The sequence below is a fragment of the Impatiens glandulifera genome, chromosome 4, assembly GCF_907164915.1.
Source record: "Impatiens glandulifera chromosome 4, dImpGla2.1, whole genome shotgun sequence".
Taxonomy (NCBI): domain Eukaryota; kingdom Viridiplantae; phylum Streptophyta; class Magnoliopsida; order Ericales; family Balsaminaceae; genus Impatiens; species Impatiens glandulifera.
In genome coordinates, this window is record NC_061865.1 from 58017108 (window position 1) to 58042200 (window position 25093).

Genomic DNA, 25093 nt, shown 5'->3' on the forward strand with positions numbered 1-25093 from the left:
AAACGTTTTAATTTTTTTTTTTTTTTTTTTTTTTTTTTCTTTCTCTCTCCTAGCTGGCAAGGCCACGTAGGATTCGTGGCCTTGCTTTCGCTAGCCATTCGTTGGCTTTATCATTTCTCAAGTAGAGAACAAATATCAACTTCAAATAAATTATCCACTTGAATAAAGTTTATATGCTATAAATAAAATTAATTAGGTTTAAATAATAATTATTTAAAATAATGTTTTTTAATAATTTTATAGTACGTTTGTTCTTTGATAAATATTATTTTAGATTAATAATAAACTAAGAAATAATTACAAAAATAAAGTTAACTATTTTAGTGTTTACAACACATATATTTTTCCCTTATGAAATACAATATAATAATAAAGTTGTCATGACAAGCATTTCTAAGTTTTTTTAATAGTATTAATTTATTATAATATACAAATATAATGAAGGACAAAATAGTATATGTATATATATTATTTTAACCGAATCATTTTATGGATTTTAATATACAAGTAAATGATTTTATTTAATATAAATAACCATCATCTTCTCAATTTAGGTGTGTATGATTTTTATATTTTGACATTTGTAACGATGACTATAATGAATGAATGAATTATTATTAATATTTTTTTTTGTTTATATATAATAGTTCTGATTAGAACGTGATTTAAAACGTCAAAATCAGAACACCCTTTTGTAGACCGAATTACCTGCCCATTTCCCATATATATTCCCATTATTATTATTATTATTTTTTTTTTTTTAATTTGGCCAAAATTTTGAATTGGAGCTTTTAATAATATTTTCTCATTTAATCATTTTTTTTGTTTAGGAAACTTGCCCGATCATACATTTTGCCATTTTAACTTATGAGGGCGATATAAATATAAACTTGTGTAAAATAAAAAAAAAAATATTTGAAAGTGAATTTTATAAATATACTTTCTTGATAAATATAAAATTTTAGGGTCAGGTGAGAAAAGTCCTAAAAATATTATTGTTTACAGGCAAGTAGCGTAACCCATAAATTGGTAAATATTATTAAAATTTGAGGCCCAAGTTAATAATTTTGGCTTTTGTAATTTTGACTAAAAAAATGAGTGTTTTGACCTCAAAACTTTATTTCTTTTCAAAAAATTGATTTGAATCAAAATGAAACAATCATTTCTTGTTTACCACTCCACTCATTTTCAATTATATTTAAATTCAAAATATATTTCTTATAAATATAAACTGATGAATTAATAAGTTGTTAAATGTATAACCATGAGATATCTAAAAGTGAAAAGTGACTTGATTCCACTTAGAGAGATTACTTAAGTTAAAATGAAGATTTTAAAAAGATTACTTAAGTTAAAATGAAGGTTTTAGTAAGATAATTAAATTTTTGGAATTTTTTTAAATTATATTTATCACATTAATATCATTTAACAATCAAATCAATTAATTTGTCAATAAAAAATATTAAAATATTTTTATTTTATTAAACTTTAATTTTAAATATAATATTTTTTTATAATTTATCTTAAAAATATCAAATAACCAACCATCTTTTATCAAATATTTTTTTCTAATAAAACCCAAAAAATTGTAAAAACCCCAAATCGAACGAGCTCTTAGTCCTCAAATGAAAAATCTAGAATCCCAAATAAAACAAACCAAAGACAAATAACCATCCAAATGCCAAAATATATCCAAATCAGCTGTTATTGAAAAATATAATATTTGTATAGATAAAATAAATGATGCAAATTGCAATAGTCTAGATAAAGTTCATTCAAAATAATTCTCAAAATAAATCAATAATTTATACATAAAATTAAATCCACTTGACAAATTACAAATCATGCACTAGAGTTGTACACACGTTCCAGGAGAAATTATTTTTCAAGATAATTGAATGATCAAGAATACAAAATGACCTATTAGTAATCTTGTAACAAACAATCAAAATCCATTTCAATATATTCCTAATACACTAATGAAAAAAAGTATATTCTATAGATGGATATTGAATAATCAAGAAATGATCTTATATATGTCTCAATGAAAAAGATTGTTCTTTGTTGATCGATGTGTTTAGAGACGGATCTATGTTAAGATTCAGGTAAACTTCAGCCCACACATAAAAAATATAATATATGTGAATTAAATTGAAAAAATAAGAAATTATGTCACATTTTTATATATACGATAAAAATGTGACATAATTTCTTATTTTTTCAATTTAATTCACTATTTAATTTTAATAAAAAAAAATACAAAACCCATCACAATATTAATTTTTCCTTTATTTTCTTATGCCCATCCCAATTTTGTTTCGAATCCGTCACAATTCTAATTTCTGAATTCGTTGTGTTCTTTTATAAGGCAAAATATATTCTCTCGTTTATCAAACATATTATTTTTAGGTATAACGAGTTACACTTAATATTTAGGAAGAAAAGCAAGAAATGAGTCAAATTATAAGCATGCAGTGTAAGTAAAGTTTTGGTTTTGAAATGAATTGATCATACAATAAAATTAATTGCAGACTTAGTGTCTATATAATATAATGAGAATAGAAAGTGTAGCTAATTAAGCTAGTATTGAGTGATGTCTAATCTTTTAATTTGTTGCTTTAAAAGAGGGGATAATATATAAAGAATGCAAATAAAGTTGGAAGGCTTTAATTAGCAGGTGCTTGAGTTCTTGATTTTACTTTGTCTGTCTCCTTCTTCAACTTTAAGGACAACAAATTTTGGCTTTTTCTATTCATGTTGTTTCCTTTCTTTTCCTTACATAGCTTTATAATCATTTTAGATCCACCCTTTCTAGATAATATATATTGGGTCAGATTTGAAAACACTTTTTTTCACATATATATTTGATTAGTATGAGTCTAGCTAGATTTTGATGACAAAAGGTTAATATAAATTTAGATTCATATATCCGGATGAGTTACTACACAAAAGAGTACTATTAAAAAAAAATTATGAGGATTTCTTATCAAAACTGACACTTAAAAAGTATTTTCAAATGAACCCTCCTGGTCAAAACTCACAATTGAACAATACTCTAAAAACTCTCATTATTTCCTTGTCACGCCTAGTTATTTGTGACCATCTATTACCATTTTTAATTTGGTGTATTTGATAGCCTTAATATATTTAGTTGTTTAATTTGAAAGTTATTTTTATTTTTAAATGTGAAAAGTTAACTAGCGTGATCTGTTATGATATTTATTTAAACTTAAATCGTTTCAGTAAAAATCGAACTCATATTATTTAATTTGACAACTATATAAAAATAACTATGGATAGTAACGATGGGACTCATGTAAGAGGTTCTTTGGTAAAATATATTTTTAGTATATATGAACAGTATTTAATGTGGACTCACCTATTATGATAAAAAAAAAAGTTACCTAAAAAGGTTTAGTTCAATTATATCTTTCATACCAAATGAAAATAAAACTATTTTTACATTTTGCTTTAATAATTTAAAAAATATTTGTAATTTTAATGATAATGGTGATAAAATACTAATTTCTAAATCATTTCTATTACATTTTAATGAACTATCTTTGTTTGGTTGAGGTTTGATCAACTCCAAGCCTATTTTCCCAAAAAAAGAAAAAAACTCCAAGCCTATTGTTATTTCACTTATTTGTGTAGACATTCTTGCAAACTTATATATCACATTTTATTATGCAACTTTTTAGTTGATGATGCATTTTTTGTATTTTTTTGTACTCGTCTTGTTTATCATGTGTATTATATATAAGTCAATTTTAATGCAATGACATATTTTTCATCTTTTTTCCGATATTTTGTTTTATTGCTATTTCGAAATGAAATTGAATGATTTTTGTCTAACTTTAGTCTATATTTGGTTTAGTGATCAAACTAACATGTATCTTTTCCTCTCTTGTTTTAAATGTGAAAATGGTATTAAAGAATGGTTGTTTTCATAGAATAGTTATGAATTTTATATGGAGTTATAGTAGCACAAAACAAAGAATTATAAGAGAAATGCAAATTTCCTTTTTTTCAAACATATATTAATTAGTTATTTCAAAAGGATATAATTTATGTTATTTTATTTCATATTTTACTTTTACATCAAAACTCACAAAAAAAAAAAAAAAAAAAAATTCAACTCATACAAAAATTTCAAATTGAGGTTGATGGGCTGGGCAATGCGAAAAAGGGTAGTTGAGTGGGATCAAGACTTCATTCATAACCTAATTTGTTTAGAAATTCATCTTTTTTATTTATTTTTTGATTTTTTTTAGAAATATGGCAATTTGAAAACGCTCGGATCCTAATTTTTAATATTTTATTTGAATATTAACTTAGATGAAATATTGTTTTGAATATATTTATATTTTAGTTAGGTATATATTAATAAATTTAATATTATCTTTATTTCAAATTCATTACAATTTTATGTGTTTCAAGTAGGTTCAAATATATATATATATATATATATATATATATATATATATATATATATATATATATATATATATATATATATATATTTTGATAAAATTATATGCATTTTTAACTAATATCATTAAAGTGAAAATAATATTGTTTAAGATATTACATGTTTTAAATTTGATTTTCACAAAAGGTCCGCTTTAACCTTTGTAGAATTTTAATTTCTTTAATTATATATATATATATATATATATATATATATATATATAATAACAAGATAAATTTTAAATAGAATTTAAACTTTGAATTACAACCAACAAATTTAAAGAAAAAAAATAACAAATCAAATTTTATTCTAGACCATTTCAGGGTTTAGAAAAAATGGTCAAGATGAACATTATTGCACAACTTGATCAATGAAATTATATCTCTACATATGTAAATGTGTGTTTGTTGAGAATTAATTTATTTGAAAATTAATTATTATGTTAATAATAGCATAATATTTTTTTATATCATATTACAAATTTTAAACTATTATAAAGGTAATGGTGTCACGAAAGAATCATTAGACACCACAGCCAATTCTGACCCTACATATAATAGCACAAATTAATTATAACCACTACTTATTTGCCAATAAATTATCATTTTGGCAAAAATAATTAGACATTATATGATGTTTGAATGAAAATGTTTCCTATATAACTATAACATTTTCCTAAATTTGAATGAAAAGATATAAATATTTTTGTTTTATTTTTGTTACGAATTCGGTTGATTGGTTCTATCTATTATATTTTTTATTCCACTTAATTTGATGTTATTACTTTTATTGTTTCTCTTCGCACGTATTTTCTAAACCTCGATAAGAAAAGCTTCTATAATTTGAATAAAAAAACATTAGGTAACATGTGTTACATTTTGTTTTTGCAACAATCAATTAATTAATAACACGTATAGAATTATCTAACCGATATTTCTTTATTGTTTATTATGGTAACATTTAATATGATTAACAATAGTCCAAGACCATTTCATTGCCGACAACATGCATATATATTTATTTTTCTCAATTAAGAATTCCATCATATATTATTTGTCCATGAGGGGAAACTAAATAAATAAAAAAAACACAAAACACATTCGTTTTTTTTTTTTAATTTGATTACGGAATTTAGTTGACATCAACATTTAACTTGAATTCTTCAACAAACTCGTGCTTATTCTGAAGGCGGAAGCTTCCCATTAAGGAATGATGAGAAGAAAGTAAGAGCACGAGCAGGTTGATAACTCGGAACAAAATGTCCAGCTCCTCTTATCGTCACAAACGTCACTTTCTCATATTCCACCACATAACCGCCAACCTACATCACAATTATTGAAAAATACTAAATTAATATTTACTTATCAACTAAGTAGATCATTAGTTTTGACAAAAAAAAAAAAATTGTTACCTCATTTTGGTAATTCCATGGATACCATGGGGTCTTAACAGTAGTATTGAGTTTGTCTATGTTGAAAATAGTTGTTGTCGTCGGCACTATATAATCCGTGTCACCGCTGCAATTATAATACAACGATAAGAAGGGAATAAAACTCAAATATCCCTATAAACTTATACAAATATTCAAATTATTATCGTCACACCTGTATATCCAAACACCAATCCCGCTTTCAATTAACTCTTCAACAACCGGCAACACTGTCGATGGCCAGTCATTCCAAGCAGCATGAATGTAATTGCTATTAGAGAGAAATTAAAGAGATTAGTTTCAATGAATTAAATTAAGATGAATGTGACATATTAACTATGATAAGTTCATATTACTTGCAAGACTCCCATTCTCCGGGAAGGCTACCGGAGACATTTGCATGGAGAGCTTCTTGTACTTCGGGAAGGTTCAAGTATTCACTCACGTAATTCCCCGTGCATGGATCAAAATAGGCAACCTACATATCTCCTCGATGGTCGGTTATATTGATCATGAATATAAAACTACTCACATAATAGTCTACATTTTTCATGTTAAAATATACTACTACTTTTTGTCACTTGAATTATCTTAGGAGATAGTAAAAATAGTTAATTAACTAAGACAATAAATGTGGGAGGGATAAGTACCCCGGGGCTTGAGGAAGGCGGTGAAGAACACAAGGGGGCATAAATATCGTATGTGTAGATATTTCCAGCAGCCGCATCTGCTTCACCAAGATATTCATCGCACGTCGGGGATGATTGTCCATCGAAAAAATTACAACTTGCTACGATATTGTCGTGAATTTCGTCGGAGATCAAGTTATGCCTCCATAGTGACTCGTACAAACCTCTACTAAATGCCTCGTCGTCCAATAATGCGTTTCCAATCTGTCAAGTATTTTCGAAAACCTAAAGATGTATCCATAATAGATTTAAATGTGTAATAAAAATAGAGAATGAGTACTCACGGCAATTCCTTTTAAGTTAATGACAGTTTGGTTTGTGATCTTGTTATTGTGTTGAATGAGTTGAGCTAGTTGAGGAACATAGTGGCCCGCGTAGCTCTCACCGGTTAAGAAGAAATCTCGGTCTTTGTACTCTGGAAACCTTTCTAACCAATTTACTAGGAAAGCATACGCATCCTTAGCCGTTCTTGTGTCTCCGCTTTGATCATAATCAGATGTCGTATTCGAGTACGAAAACCCTACTCCTGCTGGAGACTCGAGGAACAAAATATTCGCCTCTACAATTTGAAACAAATATTAATTTTTCGATAGTCACGTCACATAAGTAAAAAAACATGACACACCATTGTTCCAAGAGTATTTGTTCTCCCACAATGTTTTTCCATCAGGGTTCGGCCGAAAGGGCCCAAGTTCCATAAAACCTCCGGCTCCCAACGAGGAGCAGCCCGGTCCTACAACAATTAACATCGCTGTCATCTAACAACTACCAACAATTTATTGGAAAAAATAATAAATACAGTTTTAATCAAATGTTAGTTAGTTTTTGTTAATAACAAATTAGTTAGTTTTAATTGAAACTCCTATTTTAAAATAGTTAACCAATTACCTCCATTTAACCAAAGCACAAGGGGCTTGGAAGATGAATCGTTGGACTCCACAAAGTAGTAGAATAAAGCTCTTCCGGCTTGAGGATCAACGGTTACATAACCCGAGTATTGCTCAATGGTCACTCCGGCAGGTTGTCCAGGTAATGCGACGATCTTATCGGCTTCCTTAAGCCCATATTGAGCACTTACATACACCGGTGAATACGTATTAATATCGTTCGTGACAATATCACGGTTTTGATCAGAATTACTTTTTGATTGTCCTCGAGCTCTTAAAAGCTTCTTGAAAGAGTAGTTTTCCATGCTTCCTCCATGACCTTGTGCGATAACTAGAGAAACGAATAGGAGGGCTACGAAGAAGTATTGAGAACTCATACTAGTATTATTGTTTGTCAAAGAATGAATTGTTATGAAGAGATGTTTAATGATGGTTATATTTATATAGGAGTTTGTAATTTCAATATATATTTCCCCTCCAAGTGTTGTCATTATATGTTTGTACATAAAAATAAAAACTCATGCAAAAAAGACAAATGCTAAGCACAAGGATGTTATACAAGGGAAACAAATATAACATAATACTCCTATATTTTTGAAAGTATGTCAAACTTGACAACAAACTTTGTTCATAGAGAGCCATGTCTAGAACTAATTTGTACACTTTATTTTTTTTAGTAATATGTATGTGGGATTTAGTTAGTAACGTGATGTGTTTTCCAATCATATATATCACCCATGTTTTTTTAACTTCTCAAAAGAAAATTTCAATTGAGAACGAAATTGTATTCAATTAAGCAGGTTTGTCGGGTTTTATAAACTTCAAGGGCACATTTACTATTTTTTATTGGAAGGAAATGTTCAAACTTTAACATTGTTTTCTTGTTTCTTTACAATATTTGGCTTTTAGGATATAGATAGATGAAGACACAAATATAATTAAATGTTACAACAAAAACAAAAGAAGAAATAATTATAATGTTTGGTTCCTAAAGAAAATATGCATGATTATAAAACAAGCAAACAAAACCAAAATCACAATTGGTCGACCAATACAAGAGATCTACCAGAATTATCGAGAAAATAATATTAAGAAGAATTTAATAATATCGATGCACGCGCGTGATTTGCGAGAATCTTGATTGAGAGTTTAATTTGAATTTATGAACTTTGCATCATTTTTTTTTTTTGTTATTTGGTTTTGATATTTCTATTTGACACATAATTACACCTACCAAAAGACCTATGGTATTTTAAGATGGAAAAATTCCCCTTGCCAATTTATAGGAGATATTTATTTTAGTTTTTTTTTTTTAAATTTTAATATTGATTATATATTTTAAAAAAAGACACTTAAAAAAACAACCAAAACGAAAACCAAAATATTGCAAGAGCAAAATGAAATAAATGAACCACTAAATACAAAACATAAAATGGGAGAGTTAATAAACAATGGAAATTAATTTTGCCTAATCAAATCCAAATGAGTAGGAATATCCCTCAACGAATATGTTAATAAAACTAGGATACTATGCACACGAATAAAAATATAATTAAAATAAATTTAATAATAATAAAAATAATAATATATATTTAATGTTTAAAATTCTTAATACATCATGAATAAAAATAGAACGCTCACTTTCCACATTTTATTTACTTCAATAAAACAACTTATTTTCTCACATATTTTTTTTTGAATGAATCTCTCATCTCGTGACATTACACTTTCAGTTTGGTCAATCAAATATTTGATTCATATTATACACTAGTTAGTTAAAAAGTTGAACTTATATTGTTAAAATGTTCCGCGTTCGTCAAATTTAGTGTTGAATTTAAAAAATAAAGTGTTATTAGCCTAGTTGGTTAAAGGGTTGTACTTATTTGTTAGGTTACAAATTCGAAACACACATATAACATTTTAAATTTTATTTTTAACCGTTTTAAGTATATATGGGCGGGTCAACCCACAATCTGACTCAAATATCCATTTACTCTCACATATATATATTCAAATTAACCACAGCTCTCGACCCGCCAATCCGGACACTTTAAAAATTAAGCATCATTATATATATATATATATATATATATATATATATATATATATATATATATATATATATATATATATATATATATATATATATATATATATATAGATGTGCTATTCAATATTTTAATTTGTCATTATTTTATTTATAGTAAAAATGTCTCTTAATCGTCTTCTATTTAAATGATTTTTTTTAACCTATCCAAATCTAAGTTTTTAAAAGATGTAACAAGAAGTACTCAAGTTATCACCGCCACATTTGTAAATGGCCTTATAACCAGCTAAGAAATTATTGAATATATCAGCTAGTATTAATATCCTTATAATAATGGATGAACATCTATATAATATGCCAAAAACAATGGAAAATGACTTATACCTATAAAATTATACAAATTTAGAAACCTAATAGTAGATAACTAGCAGAATTTGAAAACGAATAATTATATAGATTTGAATTTAATGTTTTCTTATTCATTATTAGTTAATGAAATATCACAAGATTTTGTAGGAAAATAAAATTGTAATGAATATATACTTAATTAGTAAGATAAAAGCCGGCTTGGTCCGGCCAAGTGTACATGTTAGCTAATACCTAAACAAACACATACAACTAATAATATTAATTACCCACAAAATTCCAACCAAATTAAGAATAAATTTATAAAATAACAGACAATACATAAAGTATAAACTTTGAATGATTCTTAAATCCATCAATATATAATCTAATAAATTTTATTCATGAAGCAAGAATAAATGGTCTTTCATAATCTATGGCTAAATTGTTTGTTTTAGAGAAAATTGGACAAATAAGTAACTTTTGTTGCAATGATATATAATCGCAAAGACTATAATACATGCAAGATATATCTAAATGTCAATGTTTAAAATAAATGTTGTTTCATAGTAGTTCTTATGGGCGTTTCTTTTATGAATCTATAAAAATTAAACTTCGAGTATTCAAAATTATGAATGTGTGACAAATGGTGTTTTTTCACTCATGTTTGAATATTATAATAATAATTTAACTTTATATATCTATATATATATATATATATATATATATATATATATATAATAAAACAATAATATTAATGTTACTACACATGAAGTTATAAAGACATTTAATAAAATATTTTTTCCTCTAACTTTGATGTCATTCTAAAATTCTGCTCGTACATTTTATATGGGCTCTACCTATATGCAAAAAAAAAAAAAAAAAAAAAAAAAAAAAAAAAAAAAAAAAAAAAAAAGAAAGAAAGAGGAACAAGAGGATTTTATTGGAGAAAATGTTAAATGGTAATGATTCATTTTTTTATTTAGTTATCAACCTTGATAATTATATTGCCAACCTTTAGGCCTCAATTACAAAACTCATTTCAGGCCCAATTTGAAATAAATTATCTCAAATACTATATTTTAAATAATAAAAAGTTGAAAGTTTATTTAAAATGATTAGGCAGGTATAAATTAGTATAACAAAAAGTTTATTTGAAAGAGTAGGTGTTTAAATTATTATTTTTTATATTCTTTTATTAATTGTATATAAATAAATACAAATTTAATTTTTTTTAAATACTCTAACAAAAGTTACATTACAAAATTTAAGAATCCAATGAGTGAAACTTGAATTAGATAATTCAAAATTTACAATAATGTACATTTAATTATAATTTAATTTTTATGTTTCAAAAATTATAAAATTATAATTATTTTTTAAATTTTATGTTTGAAAAATAATATATAATATAATGAGGAGTGATAGAGGAGGAAATTTAGAGAAGGAATGACGTGTCACACACTTGAAAAATGAGAAGAGAAATAAAATTTATTATTTTTTCAATTAATCAAATTACGCTACATCATTTCTTTTAAAATTCTCTTTCAAATTACTCTGAAACAATTTCTCATAATATAAGGATTAAAGACCTTTGAGTATATTCTATTTTAAGAAATAGGCATCTTACCTCATGTTTAAAAAAAATAAAAAATAAAATAAAAAATAAAAAAATAAAAAAGTACATCGAGTTTATCTTAGGACAATGTTTTGATGATTAACATAGTATGATATGATGTGACAATATTACATAACAATTTTAAGTCAATATTTTATTAAAAAATTTCTAAAATATTTTTAGATTTAAAAATAAATAATTCTATTATTATTTTTGTGTTGTTACATCGTCTATAATCCCTTCTAACTCTAAACTGTTAAGAACCTCAACTACAACATCCTTCTCCCAAATCAAGAACAAACGATATAACCATATTTCTCAAGTCACAATCTGATCCCCGATTGCAACTGTTGCGACACTGTTAATGTATTTATTTTCTCTGAAATCGTTACTAAACACAATTCTAAGGCATAAAATTTTATTCTTTATAATCAATAACAAATGGGTATTAGGGTATATAGAAGTCAAAGTTGTTCTATAATAGAGCATGGTTGTATGGAGGAACTTGATGATGATGATGGAAATAATGAGTTTAGTAAGAGTAACAAAGCTGTGTTGTTACTGTTGACTTAAAGCTGTTAAGTCATACTGTCTTGTCATACTATCATGCTGTCACCGGAGGTAAATACATGTATTTTTGTTTTAACATTTTTTTAAATATATTAGATAAAGTGTATATTTCCTAAAAGATATGGTATTCAAAAGTGTCTTTATTTTTTAAAAATAATTTAAATATATATTATTATTAAAATATTTGTTTCACACAACTCATTAGAATAATTAAATGTCACAATTTTTGTCTAAGATTTGATTCTTATTAAGAAAAAGATATATGTTTCACACATTACCTTACTAAATTAAGAAAAAAAAATGTTAAACATTTTAACTTACTAAATTCTAAAAATATATTATCTTGTTTAACATATATTTATATTGTAAATGATATTTTATTTGAAAAATATAAATATTATAATTACAATTTAAAAATAAGAATAGTGAAATTAAGAATTACCCAATCAAATTGGTTTATATGACCAAATTTCAATTACAATTCTTAATTTTAAATCTTCTACTAAACTTACAAATTAAAATTATAGAATAGAAATAGAACATATGCAATAGAATGATGGATAACTTTTCAACCGGAAATTCCTAGTTCGAGAGTATTTTCTCTATTTTTGGCGACTTGAATTTGAAATCCGATTCACCACCGTATTGTCTTTATGCCCAGTCATTCTAAAGAACATTTTCCCCCGTCTTACCGCGGCTGCTGGCACAAAGTTAGCTAGGGTTTCTTCCTCGAATCCTATAATGATCGCACACTCGACGAAAGAGCTCTACAAGTGGCATTGCCCTTCTTCACTCACGCGATCGATATTGTTGAATCGGGCTTGAGCCCATTATTCAAGATTCCCCACTGCTGCAGCTCCTTGCGAGAGTCCGAGCTGTGTCTCAGTCCCAGTGTTAATTTTCGGTCGAACTGTCCGGTCGGACCGGTTGGCTCGACTCGCGTATTTTAAAAGTATTTTAAAACTATGTTTAGATCTACACTCTTTAGATAATATATATTTAGTCAGATGTTTTGATTTGTATGAATATATGTTTAATTAAATTATGTTCATAAATATTATATCATTTAGATTCATATCTATATGAATTTCATGATAAAAAATATTCAAATTCAGACTTATTAAGTATTTTCAAATGAACACATCTTCTCAAAACTCATTATTTCTTTGTCACGCGGCTCACGCCTAGTTATTTGTGACCATCAATTACCATATTCAATTGGGTGTATTTCACCCTTCATATGTTTAGTTGTTTAATTTGAAATCTATTTCTTTTAAACGATAAAAGTTACTTTCGTTGTCACCTCTACTTAAACTTAAATTGTTCTAAGTAAAAATCGAACTCATTACATTTAGTCAATTAAAATTCACTCTTCTCACTTGAGTTAGTGTTTAATTTAAAAAAGAGAAGTAACTCTTGCTAATATTAATGGCGGGTTATTTGGTGGAATGATCATTCTTTAATGCATATATTACCAACACGATGAATATGCTTCTCACCTTTTATAACTAATAAATTATCTATTTATTTATCTAAAAAAGTTTAATGTAATTCCATGTATATCATTCATATCAAACAAAAGAAATTCAATTTTAATTTTTACTCTAACAATTTAAAAAAATAATTGTAATTTTAATGATAGTTGTGACAAAATAGGAATTTTTAAATAGTTAGACTATCTCTGTCGTTTAAAAAATTATGCAATTGACACTAGGAATTTTCAATGCAAAATTTGGAATATCAAACTTATTATGAGCTTTGATTTGGGAAATTTGACGAAATGACCTTGCAAATTTGTTTATTTGACCTGGTGGAATTTTATAATTTTTTTTGCGCTCGTGGTGTTATATTTTTTTTTATACGATTTTGCCCTTGTCGCGAAACGCTAAGTCACTTAGCGTTTCGCGAAGTGGATCAGAGGTTTGTATAAATACCCAAATATTTTCATTTCACTAAATTTTTTTCTCTCTCTTCCTCCAATTCTCTCCTTCACTCACGGTGGCCGGCGGCGACGGCGGCCGGCGGCGACGACATCTCCGTTTCCTCCAATATCCATACAAATCAAACCCGATCAGAGCTCTTCTAACCTAACTAATTCATTTATGTTTATCTATTGCCGATTTCTAACCCTAGATCTATTTGCATGCAGGTTTCTTATACTAGGGTTTATGTGAGTTCTCCGATTCTAACTATTTGAACGGCGTCGAGGTAGATCTTCATTCTAACTGTTATGTTCTTGTTTACATTTTCTTCATTTCAAAAACTTTTTCATATTTCCTTTATGTCCATCATTTTCTCCGTTTTGGTTGATTCTTATTTCTTATATGGTTCATATTGGTTCATTGAGCATTTCGTTAGGTTATTATTTGTTATCTGTTCATATTTGCAGAAAATCTGTCTGATAAGAGCGTATCTGTTTCCGTTTCAGATCTGCTTACCGTTTCGCTACGGACTTGCCGTTTCGCTACGGACTTTCCGTTTCGCTACGGACTTACCGTTTCGCAAAGTATACCTCGCGATTCGCTAAGTATCAAGATTTTTTGTTATTTATAGTTAATCATGAACTTCATTTGACAAGGTATTTACATCACTTCATGGTTATGAAGAGAACATGTGTTAACAAAACAAACTTTCTAATTTTACATTGGAAACATTTAGATTCTTCAGAAAATGCCTTTGAAGAATCTATCATTGACCTCCAGATAAGCAAAGATTGGCTGACTTTGATTTCGTTAGTCGTTAAGCTAAAGAAATAAATTTCAAACAATTTTCTCTTATCTGGAGTTCAACGATCGCTTCTTCAAAGATTTTTTCTGAAGAATCTAAATGTTTCCATGTAAAATTATAGGGTTTGTTTTGCTAACACATGTTCTTTTCAAAACCATGACTTTGTTGTTGATACCTTGTCAAACGAGATAGATTACCTATGAAACCAATAAAAAAATTTGTACTTGACGATTCGCTAAGTACTACGAGCTCCAGCTAGGAGAATGGTTTGAATTCGATTTCGTTATTACAATATAGTAGCGAAAACGTATTCAAACCATCTTCTCTTAGCTGGAGCTCGTTGACCTCTCGATTCGCTAAGTCCCTCCCGATTCGCTAAGTCCCTCCCGATTCGCTAAGTCCCTCCCGATTCGCTAAGTCCCGCTGGGCAAAAGCTTGTATTTGGTATGAAGGAGTATGCGTTAGTTACCGGCCTATGTTTCGGCGTTTATCCTGAGTTGGACCAAGAAAAATTGCGCTGTTGTCCACCTCTCTCGGTTAAATACTTTAAAGGGAGCATGAGTGTGAAAATGTGCGACTTCGAGAAGGCTTTTTTCAAATGCAAAGACAAGGAAGATGCATTCAAGATGGGGCTGGTAGTACTGATTTTCCAGTACCTATTCACATTTTGCACTTTACATTTTACTTCGCCAAGTACATATCTGATCTAACCAGTACATATTTTGCAGGTTAAGGATTCTAAGAAGGATGTCGAAGTTGAGAAGAGCAAGGTTGAACAGGAGGAGGAGAAGAAAGAGGTATTCTGCGAACTTTTCGTTTCGCAAAGTAGTTTCCGTTTCGCTAAGTTAGTAGTTTCCGTTTCGCAAAGTAGTTTCCGTTTCGCTAAGTAAGTATTTTTCGTTTCGCAAAGTAGTTTCCGTTTCGCTAAGTTAGTAGTTTCCGTTTCGCAAAGTAGTTTCCGTTTCGCTAAGTTAGTATTTTTCGTTTCGCAAAGTAGTTTCCGTTTCGCAAATTATTTGTTGTCGATTCGCTAAGTGTGAATTTTGTCTATTTTGTAGGAGATGATAGCGATGCAGGAGACTGTGGGGGATGATGAGAAGGTGAATGATGGGACTGATGGGAAAGACGATGTAATGGAGGACAATGAGAAGGTGGAGGATGAAAAAAAAGAGGACGTTGAGAAGGTGGAGGACGCACAGAAGGTGGAGACCGATGAGAAGGTGGATGATGATGAAAAGATGGATGAGGATAAGGTGGAGAACGATGAGAAGGTCGATGATGAAGAGAAGGTAGAGGATGAAAGAAAAGACAACGATGAGAAGGTAGATGATGATGAGAAGGTGGAGGATGAACGAAAAGACAACGATGCGAAGGTGGAGGACGTAAAGATGGAGGTTGAGGATCCGAAGGTGGAGGACGTAAATATAGAGGTTGAGGCTAAATTGGACGGTGAGAAGCTGGATGGTGTGGCTAGGGTGGATGATGTGGAGGTTGATCTGAAACTGAAGGATTTGAAAGTGAAGGTGAAGGATGAGAAGACTGTGGGGGATGTGAAGGCAAATGATGACAATGATGACAATGACGATTTCCAGTTATACAATACTCCTCCTAAAGGAAATTATGGGAGGAGAGTGAGGAAGCCGAAAAAAGATGACTCGTACACCAACCCTTCCTTGTCAAAAATGCCCAAGACAAAGGATCCTATGAAAGTGAATCACCTTCAAAAATTTGATGATGAGCTACTTCATAAAGTAAAGGCGTGGTTGGATGATCCAAAAACCGATAATTCGACAACGGATTTACATACGGTTCAAGCAAAGAAGGAAGTGTTGGTTAGAGTTGTAACAAGGCTTACATGGATTGAAGACGAGGTAAGTCGTTCAAATCAATTCATTAATCTTCGTTTCGCAAAGTACTCTTCGTTTCGCAAAGTACTTTTCGTTTCGCAAAGTACTCTTCGTTTCGCAAAGTACTCTTCGTTTCGCAAAGTACTCTTCGTTTCGCAAAGTACTCTTCGTTTCGCAAAGTATTTTTCGTTTCGCAGAGTACTTACTTAGTCAATGTTGTTTGATATGTACTCAATGTATGTTGTATGCTCCCATTGTGCAGGAAATCGATGCATTCTGCCATCTTCTGCGGAAAAGGATTTCCTGCTATCCCAAGACATATAAAAATACACATGCGGCAATTGGGGATTGCGTATTGTCGGATAGAATCAGGCGACTGCACAGGGATTTTATTAAGGATCCTGCCAAATTTCCAGTCGACGAATTCAAAGACTATTATATGGGCGCACCACATAGATATATGCCAGAATGGTCAACAATTGACGATGTCTACATGCCAGTGAACATTAACCAGAAACACTGGATTTTGTGTGTAGCACGTCTTCAAAAGTACCGCATTGAAGTGTACGACTGTGATGCCTATCTTTATAAGAATCTGGATCCTTATTTGAAACCCTTCTGCGACATGATTCCAATTATATTCGCCAAAACAATCACTCCCGGTGAGAGGGTAAGGTATCCTAATTTCAACTTCGAAGGCCCCATCCAACCAATGACTTACAAACGGTTTCCACACCCCAAAGTGAAAACCGCTGCTGCTAAGGTTGGAGAAGTCCCACGGGCAATAGAGAGCGGGGACTGTGGGGTCTTCACGCTAATGTACATGGAACACTTGACCGCTAATCAACCCGTGCACAATGTGACCTCAGAAAACATGGGGTTTTTTAGGCAGAAGATGGCGGTCAGGTTATTCCATCAGATTATGGAACCTTAAACATTATTTTGTGTAAAAGTGATAACTTATTTTGATGTATTGTAAACCTTGATGAATATTTTGGAAGTTGGATGATGTATTGTAAATTATTTTGTGTAAATTGATGTATTGTAAATTGACCCTTCAACCTACAAAAAAGATAAGTTAGTAGCCTTCGTTTCGCCAAGTACTCTTCGTTTCGCCCAGTACTCTTCGTTTCGCCAAGTACCCTTCGTTTCGCTAAGTTAGCACTTTTCGATTCGCTAAGTCCCTTCCGTTTCGCTAAGTTAGCAGTTTTCGATTCGCTAAGTCCCTTCCGTTTCGCTAAGTTAGCACTTTTCGATTCGCTAAGTCCCTTCCGTTTCGCTAAGTTAGCACTTTTCGATTCGCTAAGTCCCTTCCGTTTCGCTAAGTACCTCCCGTTTCGATAAATTAATACTCATCGTTTCCCTACTCATATACTACTACTAGAACATACAACATAAACATTAAACCTGAATTAACACATTAAACCTGGATTAACAACATACCAGTACCATAGTTCAATTAACAACATATATTACAACATAGTATCTATCAAGCTAAAGGTTCATATTGTTGAGATGATGAGTCATGCTGCTTAGATGATAAGTCATGCTGCTTAGATGATGAAGCTCGTGCAGTAGATGGTGCAGGCATAACTGCTTTGCATGTTGCCCTATTATGTCCAAGCCCACCACATGAGCTGCATCGTCTCGGGATCTTACGGACCTCACCCTGGGATGACCTACGCTTTGTTTGTGGTCTGCCTTTCTTAACCTTCACATTTGGTTTAAGACACGAACGTTGCTTGATATGTTCGGGAACATCCCAATTTTCTTCATCACCGGGAGGATAACATGTCTCGGCATATGAATTTATCCAACACTCAGTTGTGTAATACCTGTGTAACACAACAGAATTATTAATTGGTTAAACAGAATGAACACGTGAGCTAGATATTAATACCTTGAACAGAAGTCATAAGAAACCAAATTCCGACTACGGGCAGCAGCCATTGCATGCGTACAAGGAAGTCCCGAAACTTCGAATACTCTACAAGTGCAGTTCATGTCTTTCAAATTGACTTTGAAATGGGACTGATTGTCATGCACATAAAACTCGAATCGGTTAAGGGATTGGACTGTATAGAATCTGGCCTTCTCGAATCCCTCACGTAACACCTTCTCATAATTTGGAGATAAAACTTCTTCGTGATTAGACGCTCTTTCTCTTCTATCGTTAAACCATTGTTGTATTGTGAATCTTAAATACTCAGCCATTTCTGAAATGGGATACTTTCTGGCTTCCCTGCTCTGACTATTGAAACTCTCAGCATAATTGCTTGTCAGTTGATTGTATCGCTTACCGGGAAAAAATGCTCTACTCCATCTTGGGAACCCAATTTCTTCCAAATAGGCAGCAATCCGGTGATCTTTAACCTTGATTTTCTGAAACCAACGATTAAATTCGTGGACAGTGTATGCCCTTGAAGCCGAATCAAACTCCGCATGACACTTATCACTTTTGAATTTGGCCACAATATTCATCTTTATGTGATATGTGCACGCACCGTGGTCTGCTTCTGGAAAACAGCACACAAGGCATTAGCGATGCTTGGGTGTCTGTCGGATACGAAGACGAGATCATCAACTAATCCAATTGCGTCTCTCAGTTTTTGCATGAAATAAGTCCAGGAGTTATTATTCTCTGAATCAACAACGCCGAATGCGACAGGATATAGTTGCTCATTCGCATCCAATGCAATAGCCACCAATAATTGACCACCCACCTTGTGCTTAAGAAAACTAGCATCAACACATAATACAGGACGGCAAAAGGATTTGAAACCCCTAATTGAGAGGCCTAGGGACATGAACATATACTTGAAGTGACCAAGCTCGTCTGTCTGTATGTCGGTTATGGTACCAGGATTACACTTCTCCAACATGTAAAGGTATGATGGCAGTATTCCATAAGAATCCTCTACCGTCCCTCGCACCGCTATTAAAACATTTTCCCTTGCCCTCCATGCCTTATTATAAGTCAAAAATATCCCATAAGTTGTCTGCATGTCTTCAATTATTTTCTTAGGCAAGTGGTTATGATGATGGTCCATGTACTTGCTCTTCACGCACTGCCCAATAACCCATGCTGGTGTTTGCATTTTTTTCTTCGGCCTCGACAAAGTTGAGCATGAGTGTTGATGCTCAAATGTCCGGATCTCAAACATCTCAGAAAACTTACCTTTCACAGCCCGCAAACTCCACTTGCATGTCTCATCCAAACATTTGAGTTCCCAAAGATTTTTTCTTGACTTCTCCACTTTGAATTCAAAATGATTGGCCATCGCATATTTATATAGAGCAAGTTGAAGTTCTTTTTTATTTTCAAAGAACGAACCAACTTCCAATACGGTTTCACTAGTTAATGCCATCGCAAATGTGGGGTCTGGCGGTGATGTGTCTGTCGGGTCTGTCGATGGTGTACCCATTGAAGATCGTCTTGCACTAGATGGTGTACCCATTGATGATCTTCTTGCACTTGTTGGTGTACCATTTGATGCCTTTCTTGCACTAGTTGGTGTACCCAATGATGATCTTCTTGCACTTGGAAGTATAGGTATTGATGCTTTTTCACCACTATTAACATGCAAGTCCTGAGTAAGTGGGATGTGAGGCAAAGAGGTTTCTCCGGCTTCATTTTGACTTTCAACAAAGAATTCCAAGGGTACAACAGGTGGAACAAATTTCTGAGTAAGTTGTGGTGGTAGTATACTTTCTTGAGTTGGGTATGTAAGTAGTGGTATTTTTTCTTTAGTAAACGCTGACTTCTCCACTACAGATACACACAATGGTGACACTGTTCGACCCAAAATCAAGCGTGATAGATATGTGTTCAAATCCCCATCATTATCAATAAAAACAGGTTTTGGATTTCTGATATTCGGAATATCATACTTCACTTGGAGCACTAAATCGTATGCTGATATCTGGAGATTAAGTCTATCGTAGAGTATATCAAGTAATTCAGCATAACGAGTATTTTGGGGTAGATCAAATGTTTTGATTGAAGATGCATCAAAAAACAGTATTCCATCAGCATCAAGTTTCCACTCTCCATTATAGAAAACGAAAACTTCAGCTGCAATATAAAAACATGATTTGATTAAGAAACGGATAATTAAGACTTCGCGAATCGCTATGAACTTAGCGAAACGGGAAGGCCTTCGCGAATCGTAAGGCACTTAGCGAAACGAGAAGTCCTTCGCGAATCGTAAGGCACTTAGCGAAACGGGAAGTAAACCCTAATCAATCTCAGAAAACGAACATCAATAAAACATGCTTCAAATAGACGTACCTATTGGAACAGTGCTCGTGCACGTCGTCGAGCTCATAGTGGATTTCGAACGAACTTCTCCGACGAGATCGCCGCCGCCGCCGCCGGAGTTTAGAGAGAAGGAGGAGAAGAGCGGGAAGAGAGAGAAGGAGAAGAAAAAAATGAAAAAAAAGTACACCAGGTTATATTAAATAGTAAGGGCAATTTGGACATTTCACATGTCGTCACTTCGCGAAACGCTAAGTGACTTAGCGTTTCGCGACAAGGGCAAAATCGTCCAAAAAAAATAAAATTACCACGAGCGCAATAAAATTATCATTTTTCCACCAGGTCAAATACTTCAGTTTGTAAGGTCATTTCGTCAAATTTCCCTTTGATTTTACCTTATTGGTTGAGATTTGATCGAATATTTGAAATTTAATATTATTTTGTAGACATTATTGAATAATTTATATCACGTTTTTATTATACAACTTTTTTTAGTCACTAACGTATTTTTTATTTTGTCATCTTGTTATCATGTGTATTATGAGCAGTTTTCTAAACGACAATTTTAATGAAAAGACATATTTTTCATTTTATTTTAATTCTCGATATTTTGTTATGTGCTCTACAGATCAATTATGAAACTAAAATTTTATCCTTTCTAAAAATACTGTTCTAAAAATGAAATAGCATGTCATTGATAAAGAAAAAAAAGAAAAAAACTTTGGTTTAGTGATTAGTAACATATATCTTTTTCTCTTTTGTTTTAAAGGTGAAAATGGTATTAAAGAATAAAGTTAAGCTATGTAAATGTCAATGAAATAGTCAAGATGAACATTATATATTGCACAACTTGATCAATGAAATTATATCTCTACACATATGTAAATGTGTTTTTTGAGATTTAATTTATTTAAAAATTAATTATTATTTTAATATTAGCATAATGTTTTGTTTATATCATATTACAAATTTTAAATTATTATAAAGGTAACTGTGTCATGAAAAAATCATTAGATTTTGACCTACATATAAGCACAAATTAATTATAACCATTACTTATTTGCCAATAAATTATCATTTTGGCAAATATAAATAGACATTATATGATGTTTGAATGCAAATGTTTCCTATACAACTATTACATTTTCCTAAATTTGAACAAAAAAATACCAATAATATTTATTTTGTTACGAAGCTATGTTCGGTTGGTTAACACACGACATTTCTACTTTCTAATATATATTTTTTATTTTACTGAAATTAATGTTATTAATTTTATCGTATTTCTTCAAACATCTTTTCTAAATCTTGATACGAAAAGCTTCCATAATTTGATTACATAACGTTAGGAACATGTGTTACATTTTGTTTTTCTAACAATCAATTAATAACACATAGGATTATTATTTATTATGGTAACATTTATATGATTAACAATAATAGTCCAAGACCATTTCATTGCCGACAACATGCCTATTTTTATTTTTATTTCATTATGGGCATTAGTTGACATCAACCATTAACGTGAAATCTTCAACAAACTCGTGCCTATTTTGAAGGCGGAAGCTTCCCTTTAAGAAACGATGAGAAGAAAGTAAGAGCACGAGCAGGTTGATAACTTGGAACAAAATGTCCAGCTCCTCTTATCGTCACAAACGTCACTTTCTCATATTCCACCACATAACCGCCAACCTACATCACAATTATTGAAAAATACTAAATTAATATTTATTTATGGACTTAGTAGATCATTAGTTTTGACATAAACGTTGTTACCTCATTTTGATATATCCACGGATACCATGGGGTCTTAACCGTAGTATTGAGTTTGTCGATGCTGAAAACACTTGCTGTCGTTGGCACTACATAATCCGTGTCACCACTACAATTACAATATAACTATAAGAAAATGAATAAAGCTCGAATATCCCTTTAAACTTGTACAAATATTCAAATTATTATCGTCACACCTGTATATCCAAATACTAATCCCGCTTTCGATTAATTCTTCAACAACCGGCAACACTGTCGATGGCCAATCATTCCAAACAATCTGACCGCTGTTAGAAAGAAATTAAAGAGATTAGTTTCAATGAATTAAATTAAGATGAATGTGACATATTAACTATGATAAGTTCATATTACCTGCAAAACTCCCATTCTCCGGGAAGGTTGCCCGAGACATTTGCATGGAGAGCTTCTTGTACTTCGGGAAGGTTCAAGTATTCACTCACGTAATTCTCCGTGCATGGATCAAAATAGGAAACCTACATATCTCCTTGACGGTCGGTTATAATGATTCATGAATATAAAACTACCCACTTAATCTCGTAATCTACTCTTATCACTTGAATTATCCTAATAGATTAAAAGATTGTAATAATAATTAATTGACTAAGACGATAAATGTGGGAGGGATAAGTACCCCTGGGCTTGAGGAAGGCGGTGAAGAGCACAAGGGGGCATAAATATTGTATGGGTTGATATTTCCAGCAGCCGCGAATGCTTCATTACGATATTCATCGCACATCGGCGATGATTGTCCGTCGAAAAAATTACAACTTGCTACTATATTGTCGTGAATTTCGTCGGAGATCAAGTTATGCCTCCACAGTGACTCGTACCTAGCTCTACTACATGCCTCGTCGTCCAATAATGCGTTTCCAATCTGTCAAGTATTTTCGAAACATAAAGTTGTATCCATATATAGTAGATTTTAGAAAATGAAATTGAATACTCACGGCAATTCCTTTTAATTTAATGACAGTTTGGTTTGTGATCTTGTTATTGTGTTGAATGAGTTGAGCTAGTTGGGGAACATAGTGTCCTGCGTAGCTCTCACCAGTTAAGAAGAAATCTCGGCCTTTGTACTCTGGAAACCTTTCTAACCAATTTACTAGGAAAGCATACGCATCCTTAGCCGTTCTCGCGTCTCCGCTCTTATCATAATCAGATGTTGTATTCGAGTACGAAAACCCTACTCCTGCCGGAGACTCGAGGAACAAAATATTCGCCTCTACAATTTGAAACAAATATTAATTTTTCGATAGTCACGTCACATATATAAGAAAAAAAACATGACACACCATTGTTCCAAGAGTATTTGTTCTCCCACAATGTTTTTCCATCAGGGTTCGGCCGAAAGGGCCCAAGTTCCGAAAAACCTCCGGCTCCCAACGAGGAGCAGCCCGGTCCTACAATTTATTGTAAAAAATAATAAAAAACAGTTTTATTCAAATGTTAATTAGTGTTAGTTAGTTTTTTTTTTATAACAAAATAGTTAGTTTTGGTTGAAACTCCTATTTTAAAATAGTTAACCAATTACCTCCATTTAACCAAAGCACAAGGGGTTTGGAACATGGATGTTTGGACTCCACAAAGTAGTAGAATAAAGCTCTTCCGGCTTGAGGATCAACGGTTACATAACCCGAGTATTGCTCAATGGTCACTCCGGCAGGTTGTCCAGGTAATGCAACGATCTTATCGGCTTCCTTAAGCCCACACTGAGCACTTACATACACCGGTGAATACGTATTAATATCGCTTGTGACAATAACACGGTTCTGATCAGAATTATTTTTTGATTGTCGTCGAGCTCTTAAAAGCTTCTCGAAAGAGTAATTTTTCATGCTTCCTCCATGACCTTGAGCGAAAACTAGAGAAACGAAGAGGAGGCCTACAAAGAAGTATTGAGAACTCATACTAGTATTATTGTTTGTCATAGAATGAATTGGTATGAAGAGATGTTTAATGATGGTTAGATTTATATAGGAGTTTGTAATTGTTGAATTGTCATTAAATCTTATTTCAATAATTCCTTTCTAAGTGTGTCATTATGTGTTTGTACATTAAAAAACTCATGCAAAAAAGAGAAATGCTAAGCACAAGGATGTTATACAAGGGAAACAAATATAACATAATGCTCCTATACTTTTGAAAGTATGTCAAACTTGACCACAAACTTTATTCATAGAGAGCAATGTCTCGAATTAATTTGTGCACTTTATTTTTTAGTCATATGTACGTGGGATTTACTTAGAATATCACCCATGATTTTTTAAATTCTCAAAAGAAAAATTCAATTGAGAACGAATTTGTTTTCAATTAAGCAAGTTTGTCGGGGGTTTTAAACTTCAAGGGCATGTTTACTATTTTTTATTGGAAAGAAATGTTCAACATTATCTTCTTGTTTCTTTACAATATTT

The 25093-nt window shown here is 31.2% G+C and overlaps 3 protein-coding genes across 3 annotated transcripts; 1 reads left to right on the forward strand and 2 right to left on the reverse strand.

Annotated features, from left to right (window-relative positions):
* Nucleotides 1–5641: 5641 nt before the first annotated feature.
* Nucleotides 5642–7853, reverse strand: LOC124935523 (serine carboxypeptidase 1-like). Its single transcript, XM_047475953.1, has 8 exons — nucleotides 7478–7853; nucleotides 7215–7322; nucleotides 6874–7148; nucleotides 6551–6793; nucleotides 6257–6378; nucleotides 6090–6171; nucleotides 5883–6035; nucleotides 5642–5792 (listed from the first exon to the last, which is right to left on the reverse strand). The coding sequence occupies exons 1-8, from the start codon at nucleotides 7851–7853 to the stop codon at nucleotides 5649–5651; spliced, it is 1503 nt and encodes a 500-aa protein (XP_047331909.1). The 3' UTR covers nucleotides 5642–5648.
* A 7487-nt stretch (nucleotides 7854–15340) lies between these two features.
* On the forward strand, nucleotides 15341–17564 carry LOC124935524. Its single transcript, XM_047475954.1, has 3 exons — nucleotides 15341–15418; nucleotides 15842–16654; nucleotides 16893–17564. The coding sequence occupies exons 1-3, from the start codon at nucleotides 15341–15343 to the stop codon at nucleotides 17562–17564; spliced, it is 1563 nt and encodes a 520-aa protein (XP_047331910.1).
* A 4829-nt stretch (nucleotides 17565–22393) lies between these two features.
* LOC124934409 (serine carboxypeptidase 1-like) lies at nucleotides 22394–24578 on the reverse strand. Its single transcript, XM_047474937.1, has 8 exons — nucleotides 24214–24578; nucleotides 23975–24082; nucleotides 23630–23904; nucleotides 23314–23556; nucleotides 23034–23155; nucleotides 22859–22948; nucleotides 22665–22770; nucleotides 22394–22580 (listed from the first exon to the last, which is right to left on the reverse strand). Exons 1-8 carry the CDS (start codon nucleotides 24515–24517, stop codon nucleotides 22437–22439), a joined length of 1392 nt encoding a protein of 463 aa, XP_047330893.1. The 5' UTR covers nucleotides 24518–24578; the 3' UTR covers nucleotides 22394–22436.
* Between the last annotated feature and the right edge of the window lie 515 nt (nucleotides 24579–25093).

Bases quoted from the DNA above. Each gene is read 5' to 3' on its own strand.
- LOC124935523 (XM_047475953.1), bottom strand. From the start codon at position 7,853: ATGAGTTCTCAATACTTCTTCGTAGCCCTCCTATTCGTTTCTCTAGTT. The intron at 7,323-7,477 runs GTAATTGGTTAA...TAATTGTTGTAG, and splicing joins TGTGCTTTGGTTAAATGGAG to GACCGGGCTGCTCCTCGTTG. The intron at 6,172-6,256 runs GTAATATGAACT...TCTCTCTAATAG, and splicing joins GGAGAATGGGAGTCTTGCAA to CAATTACATTCATGCTGCTT.
- LOC124935524 (XM_047475954.1), top strand. From the start codon at position 15,341: ATGAGTGTGAAAATGTGCGACTTCGAGAAGGCTTTTTTCAAATGCAAA. The intron at 15,419-15,841 runs GTAGTACTGATT...TCTATTTTGTAG, and splicing joins ATGCATTCAAGATGGGGCTG to GAGATGATAGCGATGCAGGA. The intron at 16,655-16,892 runs GTAAGTCGTTCA...CCCATTGTGCAG, and splicing joins TTACATGGATTGAAGACGAG to GAAATCGATGCATTCTGCCA.
- LOC124934409 (XM_047474937.1), bottom strand. From the start codon at position 24,517: ATGAAAAATTACTCTTTCGAGAAGCTTTTAAGAGCTCGACGACAATCA. The intron at 23,156-23,313 runs GTACTTATCCCT...GGAGATATGTAG, and splicing joins CGCCTTCCTCAAGCCCAGGG to GTTTCCTATTTTGATCCATG. The intron at 22,949-23,033 runs GTAATATGAACT...TCTTTCTAACAG, and splicing joins GGAGAATGGGAGTTTTGCAG to CGGTCAGATTGTTTGGAATG.